We start from the raw sequence: 18,868 nt of genomic DNA, 5'->3' as shown, positions 1-18,868 counted from the left end.
CGGAGTCAGGGGATATGGTGAGAAGGCAGGAATGGGGTACTGATTGGGGATGATTAGCCATGATCACATTGAATGGCGGTGCTGGCTCGAAGGGCCGAATGGCCTACTCCTGCACCTATTGTCTATTGTCTGTGAGTGTGTTCGGGGATATTCGGGGATACGTGAGTGTATGTACCTTATTTAGTAGTGTAATAAAAAACTGAATCAAAATGTATCTGAATCCAGTAATTTATCGAACACAACATGGTGGAAAATATATTTGGATGGAAAGAATAGATTAGCATGGGTTGTCTTCATTGATACAGTGGAATATAAAAGCAGGAAGTTGTGTTAAAACTGTTAACAGAACCAGTTAAACTAGAGCTTGGGTAAAGCATACAGTTTTGGTCAGTGCACTAGCAAGAAGATACAGTATATTTGCAGAGGAGATTTACAAGAATACTGGTAAATAGCATCTGTATTGAAAAGCCTGGGCTAGAGTCTGAAGAAGGGTCTCGACCCAATATGCGGGGCTGCCAACATTGGGTGAGAGTTGGGAGTGAGAAGTTGCGAGAGACCAAGCCCGAGGGAGCGTAGCGACCGAGGGGTGGAGGGGGTGGGAGGAGTGTGGCCCCCCCTCCCATTGGTATGGACCTTTTGCATTTTTCAGCTTGAAATTGTGCAATCTGGTGCATACTGTACGGAGTCTTAATTTACACTTGAATGCAATATTTATGCTTTAAATTGGATTAGCTATGAATAAGGTTAGGCTAAATTACATTCCTAATTACATTCCACAGTAGAGCCAGGCTCTGATCAACAGGTGCAGCACATGAATGATCTTAGTGTATTCATGTATGGATATCAGATTATAATCAAGCACTTGGCCCATGTTGACCAACCTGGGTCTCACTGCACACCTGGTATTACTCCTGACCCTGACGCCAGTTGCATACCTTCTCTCATTCCTGATCCTGAGTCCAGCCTTACACCTGCCCCCCCTATTCTACCCTGATCATAGCTGCTTACCTGCTTAGGTTCCCAGTGCTGAACACTCCCATTGTCCCAGCTTTGACTGCACACCTAGTACTATTCCAGACCTTGACTCTGGATGCACACTTGGCCTTGCTCCTAGCCTTTCTGCACTGACAATATATCTGGCCCACACATAAAGCCCCATATCTGACCCCCTGGACTTAACCTATTACGTTCAAGTCCACAGGTGCTTATCTAATGTAATATTTTATGGGGCATTTCACGGACCAAATTTTGTTTAACAAAATTTGCTGCATCCATTGGCTTCCTTGTTATCTAACATGCTAGTTACTTTGTCAAAGAAGTCATCAATTGGTTGAACACAATTTCTCATCCATAAAATTATACTCACTCTGCTGTATAAGTATTCTATAACCATTTCCTTCATTTTCCTAACAAACTGTCCTGAAGTCATTTTCACCTCCAATATTTTCAGTATTTTGCTGTCTTCCTCTCAGCTGGGACTTTTCCGAAATGCAAAGTCCAATAACTATATATTTAAGCAATAATATTCTATTTAATGTGGTCTTGAGAGTACATAATATTTTCTGTGGTATTCATACACAACAATGATAAAAAGATCTTTGATTTGATTGCACCTACCAACATGCATACATTATTATATTACAATTAATATGTACCGAGGGCAAATATTTGTTCCAATGCTCCCCATTCCCAATTACTTTTACATTGAAGTGATTGAAATCCAAGTGAAGTTTAAATGGCATCAGAAAAATAAAACCTCTGGAATGGATGATATTCATTACGTGGATGGTTGGAGTCAGTATCAGCACAATTATTATATTAAACTTTGAATCTTCAGATGTCCTGGTTCAAGCTAAAACTAAAGACAAATAATAACCTCCTCACACATTCCCCTGCAAGTAACTCTGTCACTCCTTTAAAATATGCCCCTTCTTTGAACAAGCTCTTAAACATTGCATCTGAATCAGTTTCCATCTGATTACACTCCTTGAGGATGTTCATCTACGTGTTCAATTAATAAAACAATGAGATTGGGGACATTTCCATTCAACCTGTCAAAGGAATTTTGGGTTGGGGGGGGGGGGGGGGTTTAGAAATAGTCAGGTAAACAAACATAATAGTTGAGTGGCAAATGACAATAGTGCTACCCTCTCAATATTTAACCGAAGGAAATAATGGGTTATCGGGGCTGTATGTTGTGACAGACACCTTGCATGTAATTTTAATATTACATTTATCCCATCCCCCTGGATATTCTGGATTAATAAATTAAGGTTTTGTCAATTAATTACAAATCAGGCTAATTACAAATCAATAACATTAGTCAACTCCGAAATCCGAAGCGCTGAGCATTGGGATTCAGACATCACGGACAACTGGCCTCAGTTCTCAACTCACAGCTGGCAGTGCTCTCCATCTGAACCAGGGGCCGCGGAGCATTTTTGAAAGTGGGGGGGCTGAGCGATTACTGGTCTTGGGGGTACCCGGCGAGGGAGTGGAGCGACCGAGTGGGGGGAGGGGTACACCCCTCCCACGGTAGGGACTTTTTGAAATTTGATGTATTAAAATCATGTTTTAGTGCATTGTAGAAGTATGATTTCAATGTTTTTTGTTTGAAGTATTTTTAAGAAGTAACTTTGTAAGGGGTAACTTTTTCCACACAAAGGGTGGTGGGTGTATGGAACAAGCTGCCAGAGGAGGTAGCTGGGACATGTTGGCAGTTGTGGGCAAGTTGGGCCGAAGGGCCTGTTTTCACACTATCACTCTATGTCTACATTATACCTCCACCATGCATGAATGCTTCAAAATCAAGTGGTCGTTTTATTGCCATATACTCAAGCATAGAAACATTGAAAATAGGTGCAGGAGCCAACACTGCCATTCAATATGATCATGGCTGTTCATCTAAAATCAGTACCTCTTTCCTGTATTTTCCCCATATCCCTTGATTTCGCTAGCCCTAAGAATGTAACTCTCTCCTGAAAATATCCAGTTAATTGGCCTCCACTGCCTTCTGTGACAGAGAATTCCACAGATTCACAACTCTCTGGGTGCAGAAAGTTTGTCCTTATCTCAGTCCTAAATGGCCAACCCCTTATTCTTAAACTGTGATCCCCGGTTCTGAACTCCTCCAACATCGGGAACCTTTTTTCTGCAGTTACAGTAAGTGAAAATCTAGCAGGCAAGCAGGATGCTTTCTCTAACATTTATGTTATGTTGTGTCGTGGACTTTCTGTGTTTGTGCTTTTTTTAAATTCAATTTTATTTTTAATATGTTTTATTATTTATTATTTATTTATTTTTATGATACTGCCTGTAAGGGAAATTCAATTTGTTGTCTCTAATTGAGACAATGACAATAAATTGAATACAATACAAAATTTGAAGGCCACTATCTTCCACCACTTCTACCCAGTGCTTGGTACCTCCTTCCAGCAGCCATTGGTTGTCCTCCAGGATGGTCACCAGGGCGAATTCGGCACAGAGACTCTCACGGCAGCGGCGCAACGCTTCCGACGGCACGGGACTCTTGCACTGAGGTTGCTCCAACGCCGGAGCTGCAGCGAGCGACTCGCCAGGCCGGCATACACTCGCCAGCCCCAGCTCCCCGTCCGCATCTGTCCCCGCCGCTGCTTCTGCTTCCATCCCTCCCTTCGCCCCAGCTCTCCAACACCCGCAGCCCATGCAGTTGATATTAGTTTTGAAATTCTCATTGATCACAGAATTTCTCACGAGAGCGTGAGAAATTCTGTGATCAGCGTGAGAATTTGGCGAAATGTGTGATTCTCATGCTCAATGCGTGAGAGTTGGCAGCTCTGCAATACGTTACCCATTCATTCTCTCCGGAGATGCTGCCTGTCCCGCTGAGTTACTCCAGCTCTTTGTGTCTATCTTTAGAGTTTCATTGTTCCTTTTGACGTATGAAAATAGAACTCTTTTGACTGTTTTCTGCACCCTCTTTAACTTAGTGATATCCTTACTACGGCAGGGACACACAATACTCCAAACTTGGCCTTATTTTAAAACAGTAACACAACATCCAAACTCCAGTGCTCAATATGTTTAAGTAGGAACTGCAGATGCTGGAAAATCGAAGGTGGACAAAAATGCTGGAGAAACTCAGCGGGTGAGGCAGCATCTATGGAGCGAAGGAAATAGGCTTGAAGAAGGGTTTCGGCCCGAAACGTTGCCTATCTTAATATGTAGGAAGGAACTGCAGATGCTGGTTTAAACCGAAGGGACACAAAATGCTGGAATAACTCAGCGGGACTGGAGTCTGCAGTCTGAAGGGTCTCGACCCGAAACGTCACCCATTCCTTCCATCCAGATGCTGCCTGTCCCGCTGAGTTGCTCCAGCATTTTGTGTCCAGTACTCAATATCCTAATTGCTGAAGGGAAGAAAGGGTGCCACCCTGTCTTCTCGTGTTACCACCTCCATGGAATTATATATATCCATCCCTACAAAACTCTTCAGCGCAGTTTACTGTGTTTGATGTTGTTTGGAGACTGAGGAAAGACAACTGCGAATGAAATTACACGACGTAGATCAGAAATAGGAAGGCCATCTTTCTCTGTTAACGGTGAGGTGAAAAAACAGGGGGCGTACACTTAAAGGCATTGGTGGCGGTACAGGGAGATCTAATGGCCGCCTCTGGGTTGTAAATTTAACAGGATTCCGCCATAACCATTAATAACAGGCATCGGGGAAAGTGCGTGGCGTGACATCCTATTTTTGATCAGGCCACGTCGTACAGTGAGTATTTTCTGCATGTTTGGCCTCACAAGGCAAGGGGAAGCAACCCAGTGCTGGCAGCCCGTTCCTACCCGACCACGAAGACAGACAGACACACAGTCTGCCACTGCCACACACTCACGAGAGGCCAGAGACTCCCACTCCCAGCAGGCGGCGCGGAGGCACTGCTCTGTCACGGGTTGCCACGGCAACCGGGTCAGAGTTCACAGCCGCCCAGGACTGACCAATAGAGGCCGAGAGGGCGGGGCCGCGGAGCACTAGCCAATAGAAACACGTGTTTCACGTTGAATCGCGGCGCTCAGCCTGGTCATCATCCAATGGCAATAGAGAGGATTCCCGAAGCGAGCCAATCAGAGAGCAAGTTGCTTGGGGCGTCGTCGATGGGCAGAGAAGCCTCGGGAAGCGATTACCCGCAACAGGGGGAAAAAGTGCGAGCGTCGAGGTGACGGAACACAGCGGCTGCTGAGTGTGGGCGCCGAGGTGAGGCCCGTGTCGGCGGAAGACGCGCCGGGCCCCGGGTCGTGTCGGCGGGAGACTCGCCGGGACCCGGGCCGTGTCGGCGGGAGACGCTCCGATCCCCGTTGGTGGCAGAGGTGGAGATGCACCGGATGATGATCTATTAGTGACTCGGTGGAAAGCGATCAGGAAGTGGGCAGTATCAGAGGTCGGGCGATACCGTGGGTAATGTGACTGAAGTGTAGGGAGACAAATCAGCCCTGAGTTTCTTCCATGGAATATTGGAAAACATCAGACATCGACTGCGTTCGTGTGAAAGGGGAGACGCATCAGGAGGCCTTGAGCAGTATTAGGGAGAAAAGATGGGCATATTGGGGCGCAATCAGAAATACTGAGGGAAGGGGAAACACATTAGACTGCACAAGGTTGGAGAGACTGTAACACTACTGAGGCAGGGAGAGATGTCCAATTATGGTCGGTTAAAGAGATAGGGACATATATATTAGTTCTGGAATTTGTTAGTGAGAGTACAAAGACACATCAAGCGCTGGTTCCTCTAGAGGATGCACTTTGTCTACAGACTGGATTTTTAAGAGATGAGCATACTTTTAAAGGGAGAGAGAGACCCTCGGCTTTGGACCATCTTTCTGAGGGGAGGACATTTACTTCTGGTCCTGGACTATATTACTGAGACAGTCCTGACATTAAGACATCAGGCTTTGAGCTACATTGGTGTAGGGTGCATTGTTGAGGCGGTGGAGATATATTTATATCAATACAAGTTAGTTTTCAGAGAGGGGGGGAGGAGGAATGTAGTAGAACAAAGCAATGTATCTGATAGGGTGGGTAGAAATGGCTTGAGGTGGCACATTAAGCTGCTTGGTCTGTCGAAGTCTCACTGAATTTCATTTATGAAAATGAATGGTGGCTCACTTCATCCTTTGATGCAATATTTTGAGTTTTTTGTAAATAGTCTTTGGGGAAGGGGCTTTTCAGTGATTTGAGAAAGTGACATTAAGTGAAACGACATAAGATTAATGTGTTTGTACAGATGAGAAAGTTTGTCTACTTGGTGATTTGGAATTTAGGAACTGAATGTCTCTAATTTAAATACTACAGGTTGCAGTTTGAACATTCGCAACAATAGGATGAGTATGTTTCACAAGGGAAGCTAAATGTGGGCTACTTGAGGTGTAACCCCAGTCAGTTAGTCCCTCTACGGTCTTATTTATATTTAGGTTGCTGATGAATGGAGTGTGCTTTGCAAGCGTTTAGTGACTGGTGAAGCTTGTTTTGTAGAGGAAGGAAGTTAGACAACAAGATTAAGATTTGGGTTCTGTTTTGTTCCAACTAGGTTTATTTGGGTTATTCCACTAGTTTGAATTGTACAACAATAGCACAAGAAGAGGTCGCTTAACCTGTTGTGCTAGTTGAACTCTTTGAAAGTAATTCCTTTTAAACAAAAAAACATTTGTTTGCTGAAATGTTTATTGGTTGATGACATGACTGTTCAGTCATTGTCTTGCTGATTAATCGGATGTAAGTGGGAAGGGAGGCACGAGCCTCCTGAGCTTGGAGACCTATTAGTATGTCGTTTCAAAACGAGCTTTGCTCTGCTATAATCTTTCCAGAATTTGTAAGTTGTTCATAAGTTGTAGGAGCAGAATTAGACCAATTAGCACATCAAGTCTAGTCTGTCATTGCTGATCCATGGCTGGTCTATCTTTCCCTCTCAGCCCCATTCTCCTGCTTTCTCCCCATAACCACTGACCCCCGTACTAATCTAGAATCTATCAATCTCCACCTTAATAAAATATCCATTGACTTGGCCTTCACAGGCAACAAATTCACCATCCTCTAACTAAAAAAAATCCTCCTCGTCTCCTTTCTAAAGTTACATCCTTTTATTCTGAGGCTATAGCCTCTGGTCCTAGACTCTCCCACTAGTTGAAACATCCTCTCCACATCCACCCTATTCAGGACTTTCACTATTGGGCAAGTTTCACTGAGGTGTCCCCTCATGCTTTTAAACTCCAGTGACTTTAGGCCCAGTGCCAGCAAACGCTCATCATATGTTAACCCAATCATCCCTGGAATTATTTAACTTTATACATACAGGGTTTCATGCTGATAGGGGAGGTATACAACAACAGCCTCCTTTTGCCCCTCCATATTAGATAGTGGAGTTTCCACAGATGCTGCTTGTTCTGGTATTGTCAGCATTCTCTTCCATTTCAAATTTCCAGTCACTTCCTGTGTTCTTTATTTCTCAGCTCCAGCATTGATTTCTTTCGTAGGTAGACACAAACTGCTGGAGTAACTGAGTGGGACAGGCAGCATCTCAGTCAGGAGAGAAGGAATGGGTGACTTTCTTCAGACATTTTTTGATTTCTTTCGTGCCTCCTTTGTCCTCATTCATTTTTCATTTGCATCTCTCCAGAACACCTCATCTGCAATTACAAACCATCTATTCTTTAGAGAAAGGAGGAACTGCAGATGCTGGGTTACATAAAAAGCCCCCACAAAGTGCGTTTTGGGGGGGGGGGGGGGGGGGGGGAGCTGGAGGTGAAAGCTGGAAGAGAGCAGGCCTGGCAAATAATGGGTGGATAGAGGCGAGGGGGCGAACACTTGCGCTCGGTCCACAAAGGACTACTGGCTTTCCCAGTTGCTTACCGTTTTCAATTTTTCTTCCCATTCCCATACTGACTTGTCTCTCCTGGGTAGGCAAAAATGTAGGAGAAACTTAACGGGTGAGGCAGCATCTATGATGCGAAGGTATAGGTGACATTTCGGGTCAAGACCCTTCTTCAGACTGGGTGGGGGGGGGCAGGAAGAAGAAAGGAAGAGGCGGAGACATTAGGCTGTGGGAGAGCTGGGAAGGTGAGGGGAAGGAGGTAGAAAGCAAGGACTACCTGAAATTGTAGAAGTCAATGTTCCATACTGCTGGGGTGTAAACTGCCCAAGCGAAATATGCGGTGCTGCTCCTCCAATTTGCGGTGGGACATGGAGGAGGCCCAGGACAGAAAGGTCAGATTTGGAATGGTAGGGGGAGTTGAAGTGCTGAGCCACCGGGAGATCAGGTTGGTTAATGTGAACTGAGCCACTATCTCTCCTGGGCATCCTCCATTGCCAGGGTGAGGCTGCGCGCAAACTGTTTTTACTCACTGTCTTTTCTTTTTAATATATATTTTTTATTAGAAGCAAACATATTATGGTAAAGTATAGTTACATATTATAGTAAAAAAAACTTTTCATATACCAATCATACATTATTTTAAATTTTCAATTGTCGATTAATTCTGCTTCTAGTGTTTTTTTATGTAGATAGAAAGAGAGAGAAAGAGAAAAAAAAGAATTACAAATATCAAAAAAGAGAAAAGGTGGAATGAATTACTTATAATACATCATTGGAGATAAGTTCGTAGATTATAAAGTATAACTTTTCATCTAATCCTGAGTTCAAGCTTCAGTTGGGTTTTCATGCCAGGCCAATCTATCCCTTCAAGTCTCACTGTCTTTTCTTCGCTATAATCTTATCTGATTCAGTTTTGTCTTCACCTGACCGCAGGCTTTCTTTGTTCTCTCCACCCATTTCACTTCTCTTGACCATGATATACTTGGTTTCAAACATTTCCTGCAAGTAACACGATGTGTTGAAGTAACTCAGTGGGTCAGGCAACATAACAACATTGTTCTTTGCTCAAGGTTCCTGTATCCGGATTGTCTACAAAATTCCTGTTTTTGAAAAATTATTGACCTGAAGCATTAACTCCATTTCTCTTCGCATCTGTGCTGCCTGACCAGCTGCATATTTTCTGTTTTTATATCAACCTTTCAGCATCTGCATCTTTTTTTGCTTTCTGTTATCTTTTGATTCCTACTGCTGTTCTTGTTGTATAAACTACCATGTGGCTATTTCATTCCAAGGTCCAATGAGCACCCAACAGTTTCCACGACCTGGTGTGGCTTCATCGAGCTTGGGAGCTGGCCAGACTTCCATCACCAGCATGCAGAACACCAGTGGTCCAGTGGCACCAGGCAATAGCATAACAGGTATGTCTGTTCAACGTTTTTATGTTCCTCAGCAACCTCTGTAAAGCTTAATTGAATTTGCAATGAATGTTTTGACATCATAAGGCCATGTGCAGATTGAATTGGTTTAAAATAAATTAAATAGGAATGGCATACAAGCTGTTACATGCTTCCAGTTTTTCTCTCCTCCACTTTCCCACCTCCCTCCCCTCCAATCAATCTGAAGAAGGGTCATGACCCGAAACGTCACCTATCTATTTTCTCCAGAGATGCTGCCTGACCTACTGAGTTACTCCAGCATTTTGTCTATATATGGCCTACAAGCTGACAGGTTTTTATTTATTTTATTTTATTTAAGATAGGTTCTGCTATAATGGTATAGCCGCTTTCTAAGAAATCTCACGTTATAGTAAATTGAGTTATAAAATGTCAATAGGCAAAGGACGTTTAGGGACTAGAGAGTTTCAGGCCTTTTTTCTGCAGGATTTTGATACTGTAATCCAAAAATGCTGACGACTGTATGTTATTTCTTTAATCTAATATCATTGTACTTGTGTCAATAGAAGTGATTGCTTGTCAATTTCAATGGCCACCTGCAGTGAAACTGACAGACTGTGTTCTTAAGGGACAACAATGTCCAATTACTGTGATACTACGTGGAAATGTTTTTCGGCAGGACAGCTTTTTTTCTGATTGCCAATTTTTAAAGTAACTTTCAGATAGTTTGTGTTATTCATAATTCACATTGTGTATACGTGCATTATAGCAGACCTACTTGTGCGCTTAAATGGGCCGTAACTGGTCCTAATCCTGATTACAGGTGCTGTCTCAACGGAGTTTGTACGTTCTTTCCACGACCAGCGGGTTTTCTCCGGGTGCTCCGGGGTTCATCCCATACTCCAAAGACGTACAGGTTTGTAGGTCAATTGGCGTGATAAAATTGTAAATTGTCCCTAGTGTGTGTAGGATAGTGTTAATGTGCGTGGATCGCTGGTTGGTGCGGACTCGATGGGCCGAAGGGCCTGTTTCCGCGCTGTATCTCTAAACTAAATTAAACTGGGATTTTATCAGAGATGATCTTGGGCTGCAAGAATTTGAGGCGCCTGAACATGTTGTGGTTGTAAAGCCGGAGGATGTTACAGAGAAGGTGGAAAGGGGTGGGGAAGTGCATTGATCCTAAAGGAGATGGTGATCAGGCTTCAAGGAATGTAGGTACTAAACAATCAAAATGGGATGTTAAGATCAAATCAGACACTTTAGTATAGCTTTACCGTGTATATTAATTATATTGTTGTTCCATAGCTGCCAGTGAGGAGATGAATCGAGATTTGGAGCACTTGCCACGTGAACACTCTAATACTATATCTTCACTGCCATTCCGAGATGAGAAGCAGGAGACTGTGGTAGTACGGCCTTACCCACAAGTGCAGGCACATGCACAGCCATTAGCAACAGCCCAGCACCACATGCAGCAGCCTGGTGTGCCCGTAACTATGGGTGCACCTCCCACACACTTAGCGCAGGCCACTCAGCTGACTTTCCCAGAAGGACTGATGAAGGTATGTATGCTTCGGTTTATAAACATTTCTTGGTCTAGCTCTTTCAGATTTCTGATTATGGTCCAGAAAGAATGGCCTGGGACACTATCTATGTAGCTGACATAGAATTTAAGCTGGGCCATTCTCCTATTCTTTGCCAGTGCTCCCTTAATCAGTGCATCAGTGAACATCCCACATCATCCTGTTTTATTTTTCAAAATGTTCCATTCCCAGATGCAAACCCAACATTCTGCAACTCATTATTGTTTCTTCATACTTTGTGATTGTATCTTTTAACTATTCTGGGGAAATTGCAGAATCTTGGTTTGTACTTGCTTTGGATTGAATGATTAAGAGATGATCTAATTAAGGTCCCCGGAATAATGCGTGCATTCAAAATGATAGGTAGAGAAATATATTTTTTTATGGCAGGAGTGTCAAGGCCAATGGACATGACTCCAAATTAGAGCTGTTGCAATTAGAAATGAAATCAGGAAGCATATTTTCTGCAAGGAGAGTGAAGATCTGTAACTCTTCCTACAAAGCAGTTGGTACTGTTGGGTAGTTGGAGCACTGGAATTTGAATATTAGGGTATTAAAGAATGCGGAACCAGAGCGGTAAATGAAGCTAATATGCAAATTATCCACAATTTAATTAGATGGCAAAGCAGACTTGAGCAGAATGGCCTCTGTGTTTTCCTGCATGTGTGCTGTTGGGTTGGGTTAGTTTAAAGTCTCTATCCTTGGGAGCATGTCAATTATTCAAATTCCAGTGCCACCTGCACATCCAAGCTCATTAATGCAAATTTGTTGGAGCTTATTTGTTATGAAAGTTAGCATGCTGAATGCAGTTCTTTCCCAGTTCTGTGATGTTAGAAATGATATTAGATTGGTCTTATTATACCTTAGTGAAGTTAAATCACTATTCATTCCTTTGCCTGTCAGCATTAAAGACTGGCTCAGAATGATGTATCTTCTCAGATGCTGCATTTTGGTGATTTTAGTAATACAGAAGCAATTTGTATAGCTCTTATTTCAAAGGAACAATACAATAAGCTTTCTTACTGTAAACGACTTGTGTGGCTGAAGGTAGTGTTAGGCATTGCAGCAAATTCTGTCTTATTTGGGCACAAAAATGCACCTCTCTCTGCAGGAGATGCGACTGGTGATGAAGGAGACACCAGCTTCAATTATGCCCACCAGCCTATTCAAGTAAACATGTGCTGAACAAATTAGAAATTGTACATCTTTTTCCTGAGTTTTGTACTTGACCAAGTAACGCACTGAAAGTGCAGCTTTGCGTTTTTAATTTTTGTGCATGTTTTAAAATGGTGAATGCTGACCTTGTCTTTGGGGAAATCTGCAAGGAGAGCTATTGAACCTGATGACGTGAGAATGTTGAAATGATATCTGTCAGGCTATGCTAATATGACCAGTGGTGAATTCTGATCCTTTCAAGCCAGTTCCAAGATGATGCCATCAGTATTTGAGTAATTTATTTTGAAGCGCAGCAGAATTATTAACATCCTGACTTCCTTCTTCTGGGTGTTGTAAATTACTGCACCTCTGTAATATTGATCACACATCAAAATATGCACATTAGTGGAAAAGATTCAGACAAACTAAAGTTTGACAACTTCTCATAGTTCTGCTGTTGCCATTGAATGCTTTTCCCCCATGAAGTCACACCAGTTTTGTTTTTTCAGACAACACTGAAGTCACCCTTGCCAAGTCGGCCCATTGCTCCTGCTCCATCTGGCCTGGGACACTTGACTGTTCCACCTAAAGTTTCTGGACACGTAACTGTTAGCATGGACCCCAGCGTTCCTCAGGCATCTGCGATTCCTGTGGCTACAATCAGTGGGCAGCAGGTAAGAGCACAACTCTTATATTTGTTCCAAGTCTAAAACACCCGTTTACAGGTGCTCTCAAGAAGACCGTTCAAATTGGTGGTTATGGTATCAGTATTGTGACTTGATCTGGATTATCTTCTTTGTAGGGACATCCTAACATCCCTCATCTGATGGGCACCAATGTGCAGATGTCTATTATCCGAAATTCTGTGCCAGCCTCACTCCACATTGGACCGTCCACAGCGCAGACCCACATGTTCTCATCTCATGTGCCTAGAGGTAATGTAATCTTCGACACCATTGTCCAAATATAAAATATAGCATGATATTTCTTATCACCATTTCCCTTCTCTTTCCCCCCCCCCCAACCTTTTATTTTGGGCTGTAGGTATTTTTACACACACTTTCCATAAACTAGTTAAACTCAGTCTTTTTAACTCGTCCTGCATTATGTTCTTATGTAGAGCTTGTACTCCGCAGACTGCTCTAAATCTGGTATAACCATTGTTGCCATTATTATTACCACTGCTTGGTTTGGGTGATTTAAAGGAAACCACACTTAGTGCTTTTGTGTAAAGACTATGTCAAAGTTTTGAGGGAGAACTACAAGTCAGGGATGTTAAACATCCATGTGTGCTTAAGCAAAAGTTCAGTGAGCTAATGATAGACACAGAATGCTGTAGTAACTCAGCAGGACAAGCAGCATCTCTGGAGAGAAGGAATGGGTGATGTTTCAAGAGCCGAAACATCATCCATTCCTTATCTCCAGTGATGCTGCCTATCCCACTGAGTCACTACAGCATTTTGTGTCTATCTTCAGTTTAAACCTGCATCTGCAGTTCTTTCCTACACAGTTCAGTGAGCTAAACATGCTTCCAGTTAAATTGAATAAATAATATGGTTAAGCAGTTTCTATAGCATTATTCAAACAGTCAGAGATACCCATCAATATTCATCAATCAGCAGATTGATCGATTGTTTTGTATGATTACAATACCAAATCAGTGGAGTTCAAGGAATTAATGGAATGTTTGGTACCTTTCAATACTTTTGAGATTTGATGACATGAATTATTTTTAAAAGCTGATGTCTTCTGTAGGTGCAGCAGTAGCTGCAGCAATATCAAGTTCCAAAGTAACTACGGTCCTGCGCCCTGCTCCAGCGCCGTTACCGACGGCTGGGAATCCTCAGACTGCTGTGCAACATTCTCTACACTTGCCTATACAGGTAACTATTTAACTGTAAACTATAAGCCCTAGTTAATATTGAAATCTTTACCTTGATGGACTCCTGATAGAATGCATTTCTAGAAATTCTTCCTTTATAAAATGGGTGCTGTGTAAACAACTTCCAACTGTTGTATTCCAGGTGCATTGTACAATGTACGTTCAAATTACAAGTCCCAGATCTTTTGTGTGCAACAAACTAGGTAAAAGGGTCAAAGTTATGTACGTATCTTGCCACAGTGATCTATCACCAAAGTGACAGCTCTAAAAAAGCAGTTCCTAATGGAAACTGTGTAAAGTTTAAGCTTGAGTGGAAAATGGTGGAGATGGTATGTGGTTGGACACCTGGTGCTGCTAACAGACAGTGGGTTATTGTACCTTTGGAGGTGGTAACGCAGAGAGTGTACGGTGATTGTTGAGGGTTCCGACATCATCCGAGAGGAGTGAGAGACATTCTCCAGCAGTGACAGGTAGCAATTTTAAAAAAAAATAAAATAAAAAAAAAAGATTGTTTTAACTGACTGGAGTAGCCCTTCATCCGATGGGCAAATCCTGCTTCTGCAATTAGAGCATTTACTGTTTATGAGTTTTGTGTTGTGGTGGAAAGATCGTGAGTGCCATTAATCATACTTGTATACCAGTGTTTACTGCACTCACCCAGTGCTCTCAGTGTATAAACACATTGATCGGTACAACAGTTCCCAGTAATGGTTGCACATGCACAAAGTTGCATCAACGTTCATCACTGTGTGTATGGAAATGCTTTATCATCTGATAGAATTGTTTGGCTGCAGTATCTTCCTGTTACTCTCCTTGTGTTGAATGGTAAGCCTGAAATCTTGCACGATTCACAAGTCCAACATCTATAAGATTAAATTCACCTTGATCAGGACTCTTAACTCCCAAACTGATCAATGCTTTTTACAAGTCTTCTAACACAAACCAGGTTTACAGTCGATATCTTTTTCCGCATTCTGTGGCCGCTTAATTATAGCAACTATTGTAGCAATTGCCCACATTCATCCTTTCAATGGTACATGTCTACAATGTAATCCTTGCTGGTTATCATATTTCATTCCAAATTATCTTCATTACAACCACATTTAGGCATTTAGATAGGCACATGGATATGCAGGGAATAGAGGGATATGCATCAAGTTCACGATAAAATAGGCCAAAGTCAGCATGGCTTTGTGAAGGGGAGGTCTTGACAGACACATTTTCTGGAATTCTTTGAAGAAGTAAATAGCAGGACAGAGAAAGGAGAGTCAGTAGATGGTGTTTATCTAGAATTTGAGAAAGCCTTTGATATGGTGTCACATGGGAGGCTGCTAAGAGCTGATGAGAGCCCATGGTATCAAAGGCATATATCAGGTTGGCTGGATGGCAGAAGGCAAAGAGTGGGAATAAAGGGGGCTTTTTCTGGTTGGCTGCCAGTGCCTAGCGGAGTTCTACAGGACTCGGTGCTGGGGTGCTGCTCTTCACATATATTAATGATTTGGATGAGGGGATTGGTTTTGTGATGAAGTTTGCGGATGATACGGAAGTAGGTGCAGGAGAAGTAATGTAGAGAAAACGGACTCTGCAGAAGGACTTGGATAGGTTGGGAGAGTGGGCAGAGAAGTGACAGATGGAATATAGTGTAGCAAAGTGTGGAGTCATGCATTTTGGTAAAGTATGAGGGGGGTACCTCATTGAAACGTGCACAATCGTGAAAGACTTGGATAGTGGGAGAGTCTAGGACTAGAGGTGATTAGAATTAAAGGACGATCTTTTAGGAAGGGTTTTTTTTTTGGTTTTTTTTAATCGGACCGTGGTGAATCTGGGAAATTCTTTACCACAGAAGGCTGTGGAGGCAGAGGTAGATAGATTCTTGATTGGTACGGGTGTCAGGTGTAATGGGGAGAAGGCAGGAGAATGAGGTTGGGAGGGAGAGATAGATCACCATGATTGAATGGCAGAGTAGAATTGATGGGCCAAATGGCCTAATTCTGCTCCTATCACTGAAGATCCTATGAAAGGTCATTAGCTTAACTTGGCATCATATGCTCAGCACAGACATTGTGGGCCAAAGTTCTATGTTCTCTGTATTTGTGTTTTTGTTTGCTTATAGTTCTGCATGGTCTGTGCTAGACCTAATGTGATAGCATGAATGGCCTTTTGTGCAATATATGTCCAAGAAGTATATCTTGCACTCTATCTTCCCCTTTGCTCTATCTATTATACTCGAGTTTGACAATTGTATTTATGTATTATTATCTGGTGTGATTGGATAAGCATGCAAAATAAAGCTTTTATCTGTACCTCGGTACATGTGATGTTAATACCAAACCAAACAATTTGAATAGTTGACCTCGCACCTTATCTGCAGTTTGCACCCATTTGAATATCTGACATTACTCCAGTATTTGAATCTTGTACATTAATTTTTTTGGCAGTCTCGCCCACCTCCAACCACTTCTACAGCAATCCCTTCAGCAGTGGTAGCAACAGTGTCTGCAACACGGGCCCAGTCTCCTGTCATTCCAACAGCAACAGCCCATGGGACAGATGTAGCACACAGGTAATTTGATGGAAAACAAGCTCTGTATACGTTACTGACAGTGCACAGATTTAAATACTTCAATTGGAAGCATTCCATTTAATGAAGAAAGAACCTGCATTCTTTTGTTTTTGGGGGAAATGATGTTTCATTTGCCAATAATTTTCCTTTCTACTCTGTAATGATTGATGTGTTGCAGTGATTTTGCTGGAATGCTATATTTCATTAGCCTTGTTCATATGCTGTATCTGTTTTTGGAGATCTGCAACTGTTGTTGCTGGTGTTCGTCCAAATCTTTGACAACCGTGCAAGTGAAATGAGTGGACCACTGATGGAAGTCCAGATACGGTTATCAAACACATTCCTTCTATGCTTAATTTTGTTTGCATTGCCATAAGTAATTTTGTTCTCAGATATTTGGACATTAACAGTCCTATTTGTAGTCAATATAGTCTATAATAAAATTGTAAGTTTTTGAAAAATTCAATTGTAATTATTTACATCTGTTATATGCTTATGGTTAGTCATGCAGCATAGAAACAGGCCCTTTAGCCTAATTTGTCCCTGCCGACCAATATGCGGCGTCTAAGCTAGTCGCATTTGCCCACGTTTGGCCTATATCCCTCTAAACCTTTCCTATCCATGTACCTGCCCAAGTGTCTTTTAACTGCTGTTATCGTTACCTGTCTCAACTACCTCCTCATATACCCACCACCCTATGAGTGAAAAAGTTGCCCCTAGGGTTCATATTGAATCTTCCCCTCTCACCTGAAACCTATGTACTCTGATTTTTGATTTCCCTAACCAAGGTTAAAGACTGCATTCTTCCTATCTATTCTCCCATCATTTTATACACCTCTCTAAGATCACCTCTCAGTTTCCTGTGCTGCCAGGAATAAAGTCCTCGCTGCCCAACCTCTCTCTGTAGCTCAGCCCTTCAAGTCCTGGCATCATCCTTATAAATCTCTCTGTACTCTTTCCAGCTTAATTGCATCCTTTCTCTCGCAGGCTGACCAAAACTAGACACTGTATTCTAAATGTGGCTTTGCCCAAGTCTTGTACAACTGTAACATAATATCCAAACTTCTATACTCCATACCCTGACTGATGGTGGCCAATGTACCTAAAGCCGCCTTTACCACCCTGTCTATCAGTGACGCAACTTACTGTGAACTATGTACCTGCACTCCTAGATCCTGCTGCTCTACAACACTCCCCAAGAATGTTGAGGATTATGGTGGGTAGATGTTAAGTTTGAGTTCAGACTGTGTGCCCTACTTCAAATTTCATTCCTTGTCAGTGAATATTCAGAATTATGTAGAATGCCATCCGCGAGGTCTCCTGTCTGAATTGTTACTTTCCTCTCCTTGCCTGCAGTAGACCGGCACTGACCATCCAACCTCACCCGTCTGCTGCAACAATTAGTATCCAGCGTACTCAGCAGCCTCGAGATACGACTACTCGCATCACATTGCCTTCTCACCCTGCAGTGGCTGGCCAGAAACCACAGCTTCATCCTATAACACAGGTAGAGTTCCACCTACTTCCCTATACTGTGACTTGGCTCCACAAGTAAACTTATTAATAATTTTGTCCTAACCCACCAATCCCCCTCTTCTTTGTTGTTCTACTCTGAACTATGTCAGATAAATTCTTCCAAAATTGGTTTGTTCAGTGACATGAAAATTACCACTAAAATCAACATGTGGTTTAAGTAAAAGTAAAATACTTTGTTATTTTGTTCTTTACTGTTATAGTCAATTAAATTTCTTTGAAATGTATTTTCTTAATTGGCAAGTGAGAATACTGAATGTTTATTTTTTGTTCATGAACTAAAGACTATGGCTTTGTGGCAAAGAATATTTGTGAACCGTGTGCATTTGATTTTGAGTGTGCATAACTGTATATTCGCCAGTTCTTGAAGCATTTCTTCAGCACTTTTTCAAATGGGAAGAAAGTTATACAACTGAGGCAAAAGTTTGACAAATTGAATAACACTAGAAGAGCATGATTTGTGAATCTATTAATGCTAACTATAACTTGCATGCATCAGGAATATATACAATTCTCATTTGTAGGGCATTTTTGCAGCACAAACATTTTTAACTCCTTTAACTAACACTCATGACTTTTTGAATGGTACAGATATTGGAGATACTCCTGCTGTTTGTAATTGGTGTCCTTCAATCACACCTGTCTGAGTAATAAATAATTCCACCACATTTGTACTGTCTTATTGCCATTGTTGGCTAAACTGCATTTTTTTGGCTAGCTGGCTAACTATGTATCCTTGCATGTGTGATATCTTTTTGAGCTTACGAAATCTTTGTTTTAAACTCTGCTTGTTATAAGCCTAAAAGTTAGAATTTAAAACAAGAATTTAAACCGTGTGTTGAAAGCATTTTGTGCATGTTCTAGAGTATTGACACCTGCCAGAAGTCCCCCTTGTTGGAAAATTGGACTGTTGT

The 18,868-nt window shown here is 42.2% G+C and overlaps 1 protein-coding gene across 9 annotated transcripts in view; it reads left to right on the top strand.

Moving 5' to 3' along the window:
- The first annotated feature begins 5,080 nt into the window (after nucleotides 1–5,080).
- The window catches only part of sap130 (Sin3A associated protein 130), a 46,778-nt gene continuing 32,990 nt past the window's right edge, over nucleotides 5,081–18,868 (top strand). For 2 of the 9 annotated variants that reach the window (XM_033031594.1, XM_033031590.1), the window contains exons 1-9: nucleotides 5,115–5,233; nucleotides 9,137–9,262; nucleotides 10,062–10,154; nucleotides 10,544–10,800; nucleotides 12,486–12,650; nucleotides 12,779–12,911; nucleotides 13,732–13,859; nucleotides 16,297–16,421; nucleotides 17,778–17,928. In XM_033031594.1, the coding sequence (XP_032887485.1) occupies nucleotides 9,142–9,262; nucleotides 10,062–10,154; nucleotides 10,544–10,800; nucleotides 12,486–12,650; nucleotides 12,779–12,911; nucleotides 13,732–13,859; nucleotides 16,297–16,421; nucleotides 17,778–17,928 (1,173 nt within the window). In that variant the 5' untranslated portion in view covers nucleotides 5,115–5,233; nucleotides 9,137–9,141. Of the gene's footprint in view, nucleotides 5,435–9,136; nucleotides 9,263–10,061; nucleotides 10,155–10,543; nucleotides 10,801–12,485; nucleotides 12,651–12,778; nucleotides 12,912–13,731; nucleotides 13,860–16,296; nucleotides 16,422–17,777; nucleotides 17,929–18,868 lie in introns of all 9 variants that reach the window. The other 7 variants (XM_033031595.1, XM_033031596.1, XM_033031592.1 and 4 more) reach the window with 7 other exon arrangements.

This window comes from Amblyraja radiata, chromosome 13 (assembly GCF_010909765.2).
Source record: "Amblyraja radiata isolate CabotCenter1 chromosome 13, sAmbRad1.1.pri, whole genome shotgun sequence".
Taxonomy (NCBI): Eukaryota; Metazoa; Chordata; class Chondrichthyes; order Rajiformes; family Rajidae; genus Amblyraja; species Amblyraja radiata.
The sequence above is the reverse complement of the archived record's forward strand: the minus strand, read 5'-3'. Positions and strand labels throughout refer to the sequence as shown.